This window comes from Emiliania huxleyi (genome assembly GCF_000372725.1).
Source record: "Emiliania huxleyi CCMP1516 unplaced genomic scaffold EMIHUscaffold_39, whole genome shotgun sequence".
NCBI lineage: Eukaryota > Haptophyta > Isochrysidales > Noelaerhabdaceae > Emiliania > Emiliania huxleyi.
In genome coordinates, this window is record NW_005199045.1 from 282,199 (window position 1) to 296,384 (window position 14,186).

The window sequence follows — 14,186 nt, forward strand, 5'->3', positions numbered from 1 at the left end:
GTGAAGACGGTTCTGCAGGCGAGGTACATGCCTTAGACCGAAGCGGATGCACTTTTGAGAGTTGGCCGCGCGCTTGAGCTTGGACATTGCCGTCCCCTCCTTGCACTGGCCGAGGAAGAGGGGCTTGAACTGGTTCATGCCCGCGTTGATGAAGAGGAGCGTCGGGTCGTCGTGCGGCACCACCGGCGACGACGGCCACCGCGAGTGCGCCGCCTTGTCCGCGAAAAAGTCGATGAAGGCGGACCGCACCTCGGCGGTGGTGCGGAAGGCGCGGCGCGGCGCGGCGAGCGCGTCGGCCGCGGGACCGACGAGGCTGGCGGCGCCAGAGGAGCCGTTCGAACGCAGCCCGTTGATCATCTCCTCGAGCTCCTCTCGGATGCGATGCTCCTCGAGGTAGGAGGTCACCTCGGGAAGGAGGGTTGCGCCGGCCACCGAGTCGATCGGCTCGCCGGGCGGCGCGTCCGCGTGTGACCGAAGAAAGGCGGCCATCGCCGCGAGCGGCTCTGCGGGACGCTTCGCGATCGCGTCGTTGAGCGCTTCCGTCAGGCGGAGCGTGAGGTCCTCCACTCCGCTACGCTCCATTGTCAGAGAGGAGGGCAAAAAGAAAGAAAACACGCGTTGATGGGAGGACGGCACGCCGCCACCACACAGGGATTTTAACCCACAGAGAGGAGGGCATCGAACTGAAAATAACGTGAAGGGTCTTTTTTTCATCACCTCCTTGGCATGGAGGGCGGCATGGAGGGCGGCGGCACGCTTGCCCCCGGAGCCGGACGCGTCTGCAGCAGCGGCGGTGTCGCGGAGCCAGAGAGAAGCAGATCGTCGATGGGGCTGCCGCCCCCGAAGTGCCACGTCATCTCGTCGGGCCCCGGCGGCGGCGGCGCGCCGGCCTCGGCGAGCGGGCCGAGAGCGAGCGAGATCTCCGCGAGGAAGGGCGCGAGGCCGGCCTCCAACGCAGACCCAGACGCCTCGCCCGCCTGCGCCGCCGCCGCAAACCCCTCGACACGCCCCTGGGCTGATGCGGTGCGAGCCTCAGGAGTGTCGCGCTCGGGCGGCGGGGCCGGCAAGAGAGGAATCGCAGCGGCCCACGGCAGAGCCACCTTGCTCTTGAGCGTGCGGCCGACCGAGAAGGCGACCCAGCCGCCGGAGGTGGACAGCGCGGCGGCCTCGGCCAAGCCGGGCAGCGGGACCGGAAGCTCGTCCTTGAGGATCACGAGCCTCGGGCCCGAGCAGTCGGATGTCTGGTTCACGACGCGGTGCGCAGGCAAGCGCGAGCCTGGGGACGGCTCGTTCCAGAAGCCGCGCCCGTGGCGGTTGGCGATCTCGTCGGAGCCCGCGCCGATGGGCATGCGCACCCTCGACGCCGGCACAAACACGCCCCGCTGCCGGCAGCCCCCGCAGAACCTCTCGCGAAAGGCGGCGGTCGACGCCTGCGGAGGCAGCGCCTCGCAGCCCAGCGCGCCGCCCGAGACGACGTCGCCCCAGCACGTCTCCGTGTAGCGCGTGCGCTTCGGGGGTGGAGCGTCGGAGCTGGCGGCCTCGCGGGCCGGGGGCCTCGCCTCGTCCATCAGCCCTGGCCACCGCGAAGGCGCCGCCGCCCCAGAGCACGAACCCTCCTCCGCCTGCTCAGCTGCCTCGGTCGAGACGAAGCGCTGCCCTCGCTGCCAGAGGGACGCGCCAGAGCCCAGCTCGAGGGCGACGCTTGTCGCGACCGGTGTGGCCGGCAGGGTGGGCGGTGTCGGGGGAATCAAGCCCGCAGCAGGCGCTGTCGGAGGCGCCGTGCCCGCCGCGCTGAGAAGCCATGCCAGCACACGCTCGGGATCTGCCAACGCCTGCTCGGCTGTCATCACAGCGGCGAGCCGAGGCACGCGTGTGATCGCTTTGCGGCATACTGCGAGCAGCGCAGCGCTGTGAAGTTCGCGGCGCGTGGCGTACTCGCTGCGGAGCTGCTCGAATCCTTGCTCCACATCGGTCAGCTCTCGGCAGCCGCGACCAGCTCCTCCAGCTCCCTGACGTTCGCCGCCTCCCGCTCCAAGGCGGCGGCCAGCCTCTCCTCTTCGGCACGCTGGTGAGCAGCGGCGGCTTGCCGCAGCGCGACGAGGCTGCCCGGCGCGGGGATCATGGCACAGGAATGAGAGCGTCGGCGAGAGAGGGGGGGGAGATAGGAAACGCCGATGACGCGACATGATAGCCGAGATTGTGCTGGGTTCTTTTTTCCCCAAACGATAAAATAAACTCGCGTCGGCATCATCACGGCGCTCGTGCAGGCCAGACAGACACTGGCAGAGACAGATGTCCTCTCCGCCAGCCCGCCAAACGAGGTGTCGCCTCAGATGTTGCCCCAGACCAGCTCTCAGTACTCAGACTCAGGGAAACTCGAGAGTTGCCAGAATGCAGCTCCAAACACCCTCAACAAAACAACTCTCTCTAACACCCTCTGGTTTCCCGGGAAATTTCCGGAAACGAAAAGCGCTGCGGACCTTCTCATTCCTTTTTGGTTTCCGGAAACGTGTGTGTGCAGGCCAAATTGGCCTTTCCGAGGGTTTCCTCGCACCCTACCTGCTTTCCTTTCCGTGTTTCCTGCTAGTTTCCCTACAGCCCCCTCTAGTTTCCTGGGGAAACTCCGGGGAAACCATCCATTTTTGAACCATTTTTCCGGGCTCTGTCCTCTGAGCCGAGTCTGAGGCTGTTTTGGGGCCAAAATCAGCAAAATCGGCAAAATACCGGGTATTTTGCAAGGCTGTCGATCCCTCTTCCCAGATGGGCGGCTACCGCACACGCCGGTGCGGCTTCATTCTCCTTGCCTCTGCGCCTCCCCTCCCCCTCCCCCTTGCCTCATCCACCCGCGAGCCTACCAATAATCGACACTTCCCCTTGTCCACGCAGTTTGCACGAGCTCAGCCCCTCCTTCTCGCCGGCCGACCTGGCGCACCCGGGTGCGGCCGGCCGGTCGCTTGGGGTACTGCAGTGCCGGCTGCATTCGGGGGACGTCCTCTACCTGCCACCGGAGTGGTGGCATCAGGTGGCGACGCGGAGCGGTCCTGGCGGGGGGCTGAGCGTCGCGCTCAACTGGTGGCAGGGGCCGGAGCTTCTCGGCGAGACGCACAACGCGTACTGGGCGCGGCCGTACCTGCAGGCGCTGCGCTCGCTGAGCGTCGCCGCGCCGCGCTAGAAGCTCTGCGCGGCGCTCGCCGACACAGGCAGCCCGCTCGGGCGTCGCGTTTGCCGCGGGCTGACGGCGCTCCACACGGCGGTGCAGGGCAGGTGGAGCTGGGCCGCGTCGGTCCTCGGATCGAGGAGTGCGTAGGGCTCCCGCCTCTCCCTCCCGGAAACTCTCGTAAAGGCCAATTCGCCGGCCTCTTCGACGGCCCATAAGGGGCCCTCCCCTCATGTAAAATGTAATCTGTGTGTGAAAAGAAAGCCAATCGCTGCATCTCATTGAGACGTCATCCCCAGTCCCCCCCCCCCCCCCCCCCGCAGACAGCACCCGGTGCAGGATCTTCAAGGCGGAGGTCCGTTCTTGGTTCGCACGGCGCGCCGCTGCCGCCCCTGACCGCCCTCACGCCCGCTGCCGCACATTGACCAAACATACGCACCGCGCGAAGCGGCATCTGGAAGGAGGCCTCGCCTCTCTGCACGACAGTGGCGGCGTGTCTGCGCCTCGCACCACTCGTGCCTGCGCCTCACACCTGGCCGTGGCTCTCGCAGGCGCTCAGCAGCCGCTCCCTCGGCGGCCGCCGCGTGATGGACGATTTCCTCGACTTTCCCTACTACGACTTACCGCTGCAGCGGGCCGCGGGTTGAGGTCAAAGTGTGCAGCAGGATGTCGAGGTCAGGAAACACCAGATTTTGAACTTGCCCGAGACGGCCCGGGATGGTCCCGCGCCGTAGCCCCGGTGCCGGCGCATCACGTCTCAGCCGCGAGGGGCCGGTTCTGCCGCGCAGTCGAGCAGCAGGAGCTCAGGGGCAACTTTGTCGACAAACATGCTGAGGGAAGCGGCACTGGCGGCACGCCGGGACGAACCCGATCATATTGTTCAGATCCACGGCGGCGAGCCACCGCGAGCCCACCGGAGAGCTGGGAGCCGCGGCACTAGACCGCGCCGCCAGCGAGGCGAGAGCAGCAGCCGACGACCGGCCGTGACATGGCAGTTAGAACGGCGGGTTTTGAGTCGCTGGGAAGAGGAGACCTGCAAGCGCGTGGCGTGGTGCGGTTGAGCATCCCTCCGGGGGCCCCTCTGCGCCGGGGAGGCGTTGTTGGAGGCTAGGACGCAAGCGTCCGTCGCCCTTTTCAAACTCGGGGCCCACTCCGCTACGGCCTACGCTCCGACCCGAATTTGGAGGGCCATGAAATTTAAGGTGTTGCTGCGCAAAAGGGGTCGGACACAGGGCGCAGCTCATGCTAAGAGCTAGAAGGGGAGATAGAGAGAACAACCACCCTGTGCCGTTACACCAACCCACAAATGAGGCAAGTGGTACATGTATCCCGTACCACTTTTTGATATAGTGCAGGCCTAGGTAGGGCTTGATTAGCCAAAAACTCTCATACCGGTAAATATTGAGCACTGGCCTTAAGGGGCCTAGAGAACACCCCCCCATCACCCCCCCCCCTCTCCCTATAAGCTAAAAGACGTACGAACTCCCCTGCAACCGGAGAAAAATCGGTCGGCGTTCCCTCCGCCGGGCCCCAGTTCCCGTTCCCCGAGTCCTCCTCTCCATTTGCGACCGCGGATCATAGCAAGACCATGAGATGCTCATGCTAAAAGAAGAGCTCGTTCAGCTGGATCCGGAAAGGCTTGCTTGCGGGAGAGATAGTCTGGTGCACTACCTCTCTCGCACAACACTGGGCACGGGACTGGCGCGCACGAATTCTGATGCCCCGCCTCTCTCACAGCACACTGGCACGACAAGGGCGTGGACTGGCGCACACTAGCAAGGAAAAGAATTGGCGTTGCGCCGCCCGACAGTCGAGTCCAGAAACTTAAACAATTCCTTCTACGTCAACAGTTCCTTCAACCAGTCAAGGGTCCTTGAACACTTGCAGCGTCGTGCCCATCATCACGACCAGCTCGCCGTGAGGGCCGACGGCGGGCTCGGCCTGCGCACTCTCGCCCTGGAAGGAGGAGATTAGACTGCCGTCGGTGCCATTTAGGGCGTAGAGCACGCCATTCGCATACGAGATGTATACAACCCCGTCCGCGCCAACCATGGGGGAGGCGAACGAATCTGGAAAGTTGATGCGCGCCGGAAGCCCGCGCCATGCAGGCCGCTGGCCAGCGGGCATCCACCCATTGTAGGGGGGCGTATCAAAGGTCCAAAGCGCCGCGCCTGTGGTCGCGTGCAGCGCCACCACCCTGCCGCGATAAGTTCCGTCGAACCTGGCGTAGCCATCACTATCCTCCGGAGCGCCCGGGTGGAGCAAGTATGAGAGGCCAAGAGGTGGCGTCAGCCCGACGCCAAGAACAAGCGTGGGGACGCCCGCGATCGTGGAGATCGCTGCGGCGTTGGCCACGAGGGAGAGCTCGGGGAAGGTATGCTCCCACGCGAGTTCGAGCGACGTCTCTTGGTAGGCGCGTGCCACGCCCGTGTACCAGTCGGCGTTGCCGGTGACGTATATCAGCCCTCCGTGCGAGATGCTCGTGCCGCCAAGCGAGTCTGCAAGATCGTGATATGACCCGTCGTGCTGCGCGGGTAGGGAAGCGGGACCTGTCTGCGGGAGGGTGATTGGCGGCGTGCTCCACAATCTGGCACCGCTGCTGCGATCGAGGCACCACAGCGCCCCCTCGGTGTCGGAATAGATGACTGCTCGACTCGTAATGATCGGCATGTGGTTGTACGTCGACGAGGGCAGCTCGTGCACCCACAGGTCTTCGCCGGTGCGAGGCGCGAGGGCGCGCAACTGTCCTCCCGTCGCACCGTCCGTTGGTGCCCCTGGCTCGCCGGACCAGGTTGTTGCAACGAGAATGCCTTCATCGCCAGCCAGAGAGAAAGCGTCTAGCGTTCCGCGACTCCCCGCGAACTGGCGAATCCACCGAGGATGCCCAGTCGCAGCGTCGAGCGCGTACACATTGCCCGCCCCGTCGGAGACGAAGAGTGAGCCCTGCAGAAGGACAGGGGAGGACGGGTATACCCACCCCATATGATAGGTCCAGAGCACGCGACCCTCTGGACTGATGCATATTATCGCGCCGCACGTTGACGCGACGAAGATGTTCCCAGTGGCATCAATGACTGGAGTGGCGTATGTCACCGAGCCGACAAAGAAGCTCCACGCGGGAGCGCTCAGATCGCGCGCTGCGGCCCTTGGAGATGACGAAGTGCGGTTCAGGTCAAAGCCCTTCCGCGGCCACGAAGCAGTGGCGGCTGGCGCAACTGGTGCTGGAAGATGCCTTTGCGCTTTTGCGTCGATAAAAGTCAGCATGGGGTGCTCGCACGATGGTTTCCCGCCCGCCGCTGCTTCGGCCGCGATCAGGCCGAGGAATGCCAGAGTCACAAAGGTACAGCAGCTGAAAGTAATGCGCAGGCATAAGGAGCGGTGCGGCGGCGGCCGCGGCTTGGGCGGGGCCAGCATGTGCGTGGTTTGAAAACTCACTCTACACGCGGACCTGACTGATAGGAGCGTCATTTTCAGTGTACGTACGTACTTTTAGCTTACTGGGAGAAAAGAGAGAGGGGGGTTGTGTTCTGACTGATAGGAGCGTCATTTTCAGTGTACGTACGTACTTTTAGCTTACTGGGAGAAAAGAGAGAGGGGGGTTGTGTTCTCTAGGCCCCTAAGGGCCCTACGTCTCTCTCTCTTACGTACATTCCCGGAGGAGGACTGCTGACGGGGTTTGCGAGCGATGAGGAGCGATCCGAACGTGGTATTCGGGTGATCAGATCACTACCGCCGAAACGCAAGAGCACTGCGACGCATCGGGCTCATGCTAGCATCCACCATTTTGTACCCACCCCCCCTACCTACTTCGTGGGGACCCCCCCGCCGGTCGGTGGTCTGCCCCCAGATGACTATCAGATCTCAAAGCGACACGACGCCCCAGGACGCCACGCGCGCCGCGCGGAGAACTGGCTGAACTCAGAACATTTCCTTTTCTTTAAAGTGCAAAGAAAAATCATCGTCGTCGGCGCACGGAGCCGCGGCGTGAGCACCTGCATAGTCCCAATTCTTTGTGTGCTTCATGTCGCCCGAGAACACCCAGCGGCCACAGGTGTCCGAGCGCCTCATGCTGATCCCAGCCATCCTCAAGAACAGCACGACTGGCTACAAAAACGTGAGCTACAAACGCCGCGAGCAGAAGTTTGAGGCGAAGGTGAACGATGGCGGCAAGCGTGTCTCCCTCGGCCACTTCGACACCGCCGAAGAGGCGGCCGTTGCCTACGCTCGCTCAGAGTACGGCCGCGCCGACGCCGCAAAGCTGCTGCAGCCCCGCGCTGCCCCCTCTGCCGCTGGCGCAGAGGCGATACGGCAGGCGGAGAGGGAGGGGCTGACTCTGGCCGCCAGCAGCAGCGGCAGCAGCGGCTACAAGGGCGTCAGTTACTGCCCCAAGCAGAGCGGCACCAAGAAGTACGAGCTGAGGGTGAAGATTGGCGGCAAAGATGTCCACCTAGGACGCTTCGCCACCGCCGAGCAGGCTGCGCTCTTCTACGCCCGCAGGGAGGCGGGCAGGGACACCAGCGATCTCACCGCGCCGCCGCCGCCGCCGCCGCCACCCGCTGCCGCTGGCGCCAAGGCAGTCCAGCAAGCGGGGCTGGAGGGCCTCACGCTGGCTACGAGCAGAAGCAGCAACAGCGGCTACAAAGGCGTGCAGTTCAAGCCGAAGCAGCAAAGCAGCAATACGTACGAGCAGCAGGTGAGTGTTGGCAGCGTCGAGGGTGACAGCTGTGACCCGGCGGACATTGCCGCTGCCGTGGCTCTCGCTGCTCTCCGACCCGCCTTGCGCGAGCGAGCAGAGGGCGGCGAGGCGGCAGGCGCGCGCAGCAGAACAGGCGAGGGCGGAGGTTGCAGCGGTGGCGGCGACGCAGGCGGCGGCGTGTGCTGCCCCGCCATGGGATGACGAGGTGGAGGCGGAGGCGGAGGTGGAGAGCGATAGCGAGGAGTCGGAGATAGATGGAGGTGGAGGGAGGCCCGCGGCCGCGCCGCAGCCGAGGGCGGCGCCAGCTCTTTGCGCAGCAGCAGAGGAGGAGGCACCTCATTTGCGTGGACGACAATAAATAAAAGAATTCTGATCCCAGATGGGTAATAAAAAATCAAAACGGCCTGGGGTACCACATACAACAGGACAGGAGACCCTGGTAGTTTGATGGAGGAACCCAACAGTTAGATCCGAAAAAAGGCCGGGCGAGCCGCAGAGGATTGGACCAGCAGCAAGCCAGCCCGGCTAGCCGCACGGCCTGGCGATGGAGAATGGCGTAGAAAACCGCCCGGGGCTCGCTGCCTGCGAGCCCAGGAAGCGGCGCCGGCGTTTCGAGTGTGTCATCTGCCTCAGCGATCTGTGCGAGCTGGACCGCCGCAGCCGAGTCGCGCACATCCACTGCTGCCGCCTGCAGCAGGGAGTCGACGAGGAGGAGCAGCGAGAGGCTGCCGAGGAGGAGTTTGCAGGAAGATTAGCCGAGGGTGAGGGCGAGGAGGCCGAGGGTGAGGGCGAGTGCGAGGAGGAGGAGGAGGAGGAGGAGGAGGAGGAGGAGGAGGAGGAGGAGGAGGAGGAGGAGGAGCCGGGGAACGCAGGCGGCGAGAGCGAGGCGGTCGCGCCGCCGCCCGTGTCCGATGGCGTACCGCCAGCAGCGCCCGTAGCCGGGCGAAGTGAGGCGACAGACGCGGTGGGAGTGATGCTGCAGTCGGCGCGCAGGGTTTGGGGAAAGCCAAACGTCTTCCAACGCATGATGTCGGCCGCCGCCGCCGCCGGCGGCGGCGGCGCCGACGAGGGAGTGCTCGGCGCGGAGGAGGATGTGCCGCCGGCCGGACGCGGCCGCGGTAAGGGCAGAGGCAAAGGTGGAGGCAGAGGCGGCGGTGGCGGCAGGGGCGGCCGCAGTGGTTTCGGCGGCGGCGGGCCGCTGCCGCACTTCAAGTTCGTGTCTGGCACGCCGTTTGTGGTGGACGGCTTCGGCGAGCCGCCGCGAGAGGGGCGGCTCTACTTCCTCACCCACTTCCACGCCGACCACTACTGCGGACTCAGCCGGCGATGGTCGGACGGGCGCGTGTGCCTAGAAGGGGACGGAGTCCTGCACTCCAACCAGCGCTCGAGAGGAGGCGGGTTCAGCTGTCTTCGGCCGCATTCCGCAGTATCCGCTGTATTCGTACCCCTCGTGTTCACACGGTGCTCTGAATGCTCTGCACAATACCGTCCTCCCGGCCTGATGTTGGCGTTTTCAGCACGTAGGCTTGCCGGCTCCTCTAGCCAGATCGTCTGCTCGCACATCACGGCGCGGCTGGTCGCGCGCAGGCTGGGCGTGCCCGAGGAGAAGCTGCGGCCGCTGCCGCTGCGCACGCCCGCGGCCGTCGGCGGCGGCGGCGTCTCTGCCACCGTCGAGCTGATTGACGCCAACCACTGCCCGGGCGCCGTCCTCCTTCTCTTCCGGCTCTCGGACGGGCGCCGTCTCTCCCCATCTCTCCCCATCTCTCCCCACATCTCCCCGTCTCTCCCCATCTCTCCCCACATCGCCCCATCTCTCCCCACATCTCCCAATCTCGCCCCAGATCGCCCCAGATCGCCCCAGATCGCCCCAGATCGCCCCAGATCGCCCCAGATCGCCCCATATCTCCCCACATCTCCCCATCTCTCCCCAGATCGCCCCATATCTCCCCATATCTCCCCAGGAGCGCGTCTTCCTCCTCGCTGCGCGCAGCCTCGGCCTCCGCCTTCACGTCAGCGCCGCGCGCCTCGCCACCCTCTCCTGCCTCGACCTTCCGCGCGCCGACGTCGAGCGGCTCACGACGGACGCATCGGCGACGCGCTGGGCTGTCGTGCCGATGGGGCGATCTCGCGTCAATCTCGACCGCGTCAATCTCGGGGCGATCTCGGGGCGATCTTGGGCGATCTCGGGTAGGCACCTGCGCTTCGACCGCATCAAGGCGATGCTGCAGTCGAGCAACGGCCGGTTCACCGCCGCCGTCGCGTTTCGTCCGACCGGCTGGTGCGCCTCCTCGTCGGCGGCTGGAGCAGGCGCCGCCGGACGGACGCTGCGCGCCGGCGCGACGCGCATCATCGAGGTGCCCTACTCGGAGCACTCCTCGTTCGGCGAGCTGCAGGCGTGCGTGCGGGAGCTGCGGCCCGACCACATCGTCCCAACGGTGGGCGAGGCGAAGGCGGCGCGGGCGGCGTGCGAGCAGCTGCGCGGCCCGAAGGCAGCCCCTGTCCAGGCCACCCTCGCAGCCAGCGCCGCCAGCGCACACATCACAGTTTCGGTAGGTGAGTGTGGAGTGTAAAGACACAGGTGTGGCACTGGCGGGGTCGTGTATGGGCTTGTTACAACTTTTCATTTCGCGGGCGAGGGACTGTTCGCCCCGCCGCGGCCCCCTGTAGGTATGTGTACAGACTACTGACAGACACATTTACAGCCAATTCCAGGAATGCCACATGCTCATGCGGACACGGACACGCACGTCAAGTGAGCTTTTGCAGGCCTAGCCGACTCTTCTCACGCTTCCAGCGCCTCTGAGCCAGTCTCTCTCTGCGCGGAGTGGACCTGACCTCGCAGGACGGCGAGCTCTTCCCTCAGCGTATCGACGACGCTCTCGAGCTGTTCGATTCTCGCGTCCCTCTCCTCCACCGCCGTATGCAACGCGTTGAAGAGCGCGCGGCCCGCCTCGCGCATGTTTGGCTCGACGCTCTCCTTGATGTGCAGGAGCAAGGCGCAGAGTCTGATGGGAGTGCCATTGCTACTCCGCAGCAGCAAGCAGCGATAGCCGGCCCGGAGCGCCCCGAGCACGACCGCCTCGTATGCCACGACCGCCTCGCCGTCATGCACGCACACGCGGAGAATGGTTTCGCGCGGCTCGGCGGCGAGGCAGTGGAGTGTCGGGGCATGACGACTCGTCAGCTGGACTACCATTCGGTGGACGGTACGATTGGGCAAGGGCAGCGTCCTGCTGATGCAACAGAACCCTCCGACGGTATGCAGCTCGACCGATACGGCAGCATTTTGGACCGCGCCAGTCGGATCTGGCGGAGCAGGGTGACCGCTCAGCGCCGGCTCAAAGGCGTGGTGCAGGGACGAGTCGAGCACTGGGCGGTGTTCTCGCCGCGTCGGGAGGCGGTGGAGTCCGAGGATCTGCAGCGAAAAGCACTTGAGGTTCTCACGGGATGGAGGCCACTCATCACCCGCGCTCCGCAGCTCGGGCGGCTTGAGCACATAGCCATAACCGCTGTCGAGCGCAAACAGCGCACGGTTCAGTTGCACAGGCGTGTCATTCGTCTGGTAGTTGAGCGCCACCATCTGTGCTCCGAGCCGCCAGCAGGGCAATGGGTCCATGTTGCTCGACGCGACGCGTGTACCCGCCGGATACACACGAGTCAGTCGGCGGAGAAACACGTCGTGAGGGGACTCACCCTCACCCAGGCCCGACTGCTCGATCGCGGCCATGCGTGCCTCGGAGACAGTGATGATGGGAGTTGGCCACGAGGTCTGCCTCGCATCGATCCCGCACGAACGGAGCGCCGTCACACGCAGCATCGCGGGGTCAACGTAGCGCGCGGCTCCCTTCTGCCGCTTGGCGAGTTCCACTGGCGTCGTGACCTGACGGAGTAGCTTGCGCGCCCCAACGCGCAGCGCCGAGGGCCGCGCCGAGAAGCGTGCGCTGGAATGGCTGCTGTTCATGGCGGCGCTGAGAGCGACGCTGTACGCCTCGAGGGTGGCGCCTGTGTCCTCGGCCTGGTCGATATCTGTGGTCGCGCTCAAAGTCGTCAGCCGTCCAGGCATGGCTAGCCATTGAACGCGTCGCCCTGCCCCGGCGCTCTCCTCTAGCGAGCTCTGCTCCTGCAAGCCCGGCACCGCCTCCCCGAGGGTGTCGAGCCGTGTTACCTCAAGCTGCCGTCGAGGCGCGGAGCCGGAGTCCACTTCAGAGCCAGGTGCCCCTTCCGAGCTCGCCTCGGTCGGCACGCGGTGCGTGCTGCGCGATTCGGATGGGTGAAAGGACCCGTCCCCGAGCAGCGAGGCGCGGTTGGCCTCGGTGCTCTCTGATAGACGAGACGCCTCGGATCGCCCCCCACCGATGGATGAGCGGCCGGTCTTGGAGGCCGCCCTGGGAGGGAGGATCCGCTCCGGCTTGCCCTTGATGAGAATGCGCCCCGCGAGACTCGTTGGCGAGAGGACTGCCGCGCAGCGAATCGCCTCCTCGGGCATCAGAATCTTGCGCCCAAATACCACTCGCATCAGCTCGGAGCAGCGCTGCTGTTGCTCAGGGCCGCAGTGCATTTCGACTGAGATGATGATTGGCAACGGCGACGTCTCGAAGGCTGCCTCGTCAATAGCTTCCAGCACGTCGATGAACTTGATGCGCGACGTGAGCGCGTGCACGTGCGTCACCTCGGGCTCGCCGTCCGCGCCGTCCGCCAGGTCGACCTCGATGCAGCGGCAACCCTCGAGCAGCACGCGGCGGTACATGTCGGCCGACGCGCGCGAGGTGAGCTGATCACCGACCAGGTACGAGTTGTGCGAGCACGAAATCCAGTAGTGCGAGAGCGGGTGCGAAAAGACGTCCGGCGCTGCCGCGAGCTTGCGCTCATCGACCGCAGAGTTGGTGGGGTGGAGCAGCTGGCGCCGAAAGTCATCGAGCGTGAGGCCCTGATCGAGCTTCAGCTCGGGGGCAGGCCCCACCTCGCCCATGGGCACGCGGATGTTCCGACTCACACTTATTCGCTCCTCAAAAAGCGCCCGCGAGTCCTCCTCTTCGCTCTGCTCCTCGCGCTGAAATGTAGCCTACAAGTCAGGAAATCTCGCGGAGTGAAACGGGGCTCTCAAGGGGGCAGAGCGTCAGAGGGCGTAGTACCCACTCCTCGAGTGTCATGAGCGGCATCTGTAAGAGCGATGCGTCCCCATCTTTCTCCTCATCATCTGCGGAGAGCCGCGCTGCACTGCAGTACCGGCGGTACAGGGCCGCGACCTCGTCGTCGCTCGGCATTTGCAGCGCAATCAAGAGTCGGGTTGCCTGCGCAAAGTTGAGGTGCCCGATCAGCCTCATTCCGCGCACCTTCTCCGATCCAAGCGCCGATTCGATCGTTGCCTGCCCCACATTGCCGAGATTGGCGGCGTTGAGCAGCGTGCGCAAGTCGCTGCGCTCGAGTAAGCCGGAGCGGTTGCGGTCGCTCGCTTCAAACACGGCACGGAGCCACTGCTGCTCCTCCGCGCCGACGTCGAGGGGCGGCCAGAGCTTCAGCGAGATCAGCATGCCCTCGATCCAAAGCTTGGCCGATGCGGCATCCGGAGGCTCAATCCACAGGCGCATCCTTGCGCCGCCATCAGCGTTGAAGAGCACGTACATCACCTTTTTGGAACCGCCAATGGCGGGGAGGTCGACACGGGCTCCTTCTTTCTGCGCGGCATCAGCGGCGGCGAGACGGACCGGCTGCTAACCGAGTGGGCGCTCCGCTCGGAGAAGTTTACCCAGCACGTTCTCTGGGAGCAGCAGGGCCTATTCGATCTGCTCAAGGACGAGAAGATCCCGGGGCGCTCGCGCGCCCCCACCTGGCTGCGCAACGGCACCGTGCTTGCGTTCGGCAACCCGAGCTTCAACACCCTCCTCTGCCCGACATCGCGCTCGCTCGCCGGCAAGCCGGCGGTGCTGCACGTGACGCGTGGCGTGACGGCGCTCGGCCGGTGCTCGGCGGAGTCGCTGCCGCTCAAGAAGCACCTCACCACCAAGGCGTTCAAGACGCAGGACTGGAAGGGCGTGCTCCTCGCCCGGGTGCTACAGCGCGGCCTGCAGGAGGTGCGCGACGAGTGCTGCCGCGACTACCCCTTCACGCCCAAGCTGCTCAAGAAGCACTGGGGCGGAGTCATCGACCGCGTCTCAAAGGTGGGCGGAAAGCCCCTGCCACCACCCGCGCCCGTGTCTCAGCCCGACGACGACCCTAGCCCCCGACCCGCACCCGCACCCGCACCCCCTCGGGCGTGGCGTCCGCAGGTCGACCGCTACCCGGCCAAGTTTGGCGTGCGCGACGTGGTGGCCGGCCAGCTCGTGCAAGACATCG

At 65.4% G+C, this 14,186-nt stretch overlaps 7 protein-coding genes across 7 annotated transcripts in view; 3 read left to right on the forward strand and 4 right to left on the reverse strand.

Moving 5' to 3' along the window:
- Positions 1 to 582, reverse strand: part of EMIHUDRAFT_102305 (alanyl-tRNA synthetase) — a gene marked incomplete at both ends in the record, with an annotated part of 2,980 nt that extends 2,398 nt beyond the window's left edge. The window contains one exon of the mRNA XM_005771172.1: positions 53 to 582. Coding sequence (XP_005771229.1) covers positions 53 to 582 — 530 coding nt within the window. The remainder of the gene's footprint in view (positions 1 to 52) is intronic.
- A 131-nt stretch (positions 583 to 713) lies between these two features.
- EMIHUDRAFT_102306 (hypothetical protein) lies at positions 714 to 1,847 on the reverse strand (the record flags this gene model as incomplete). The annotated part of the gene is made up of 1 exon (XM_005771173.1): positions 714 to 1,847. One exon carries the CDS (start codon positions 1,845 to 1,847, stop codon positions 714 to 716), a length of 1,134 nt encoding a protein of 377 aa, XP_005771230.1.
- Positions 1,848 to 2,760: 913 nt separating this feature from the next.
- EMIHUDRAFT_209389 (hypothetical protein) lies at positions 2,761 to 3,172 on the forward strand (the record flags this gene model as incomplete). The annotated part of the gene is made up of 2 exons (XM_005771174.1): positions 2,761 to 2,783; positions 2,887 to 3,172. The coding sequence occupies 2 exons, from the start codon at positions 2,761 to 2,763 to the stop codon at positions 3,170 to 3,172; spliced, it is 309 nt and encodes a 102-aa protein (XP_005771231.1).
- Positions 3,173 to 5,020: 1,848 nt separating this feature from the next.
- On the reverse strand, positions 5,021 to 6,571 carry EMIHUDRAFT_209390 (hypothetical protein; the record flags this gene model as incomplete). Its single annotated transcript, XM_005771175.1, has 1 exon — positions 5,021 to 6,571. One exon carries the CDS (start codon positions 6,569 to 6,571, stop codon positions 5,021 to 5,023), a length of 1,551 nt encoding a protein of 516 aa, XP_005771232.1.
- Positions 6,572 to 7,223: 652 nt separating this feature from the next.
- Positions 7,224 to 8,215, forward strand: EMIHUDRAFT_209391 (hypothetical protein; the record flags this gene model as incomplete). Its single annotated transcript, XM_005771176.1, has 3 exons — positions 7,224 to 7,598; positions 7,755 to 7,872; positions 8,148 to 8,215. 3 exons carry the CDS (start codon positions 7,224 to 7,226, stop codon positions 8,213 to 8,215), a joined length of 561 nt encoding a protein of 186 aa, XP_005771233.1.
- Positions 8,216 to 8,944: 729 nt separating this feature from the next.
- Positions 8,945 to 10,423, forward strand: EMIHUDRAFT_209392 (hypothetical protein; the record flags this gene model as incomplete). The annotated part of the gene is made up of 4 exons (XM_005771177.1): positions 8,945 to 8,989; positions 9,067 to 9,182; positions 9,378 to 9,558; positions 9,815 to 10,423. The coding sequence occupies 4 exons, from the start codon at positions 8,945 to 8,947 to the stop codon at positions 10,421 to 10,423; spliced, it is 951 nt and encodes a 316-aa protein (XP_005771234.1).
- A 212-nt stretch (positions 10,424 to 10,635) lies between these two features.
- EMIHUDRAFT_209393 (hypothetical protein) lies at positions 10,636 to 13,384 on the reverse strand (the record flags this gene model as incomplete). Its single annotated transcript, XM_005771178.1, has 2 exons — positions 10,636 to 12,915; positions 12,986 to 13,384. The coding sequence occupies 2 exons, from the start codon at positions 13,382 to 13,384 to the stop codon at positions 10,636 to 10,638; spliced, it is 2,679 nt and encodes an 892-aa protein (XP_005771235.1).
- Positions 13,385 to 14,186: the final 802 nt, after the last annotated feature.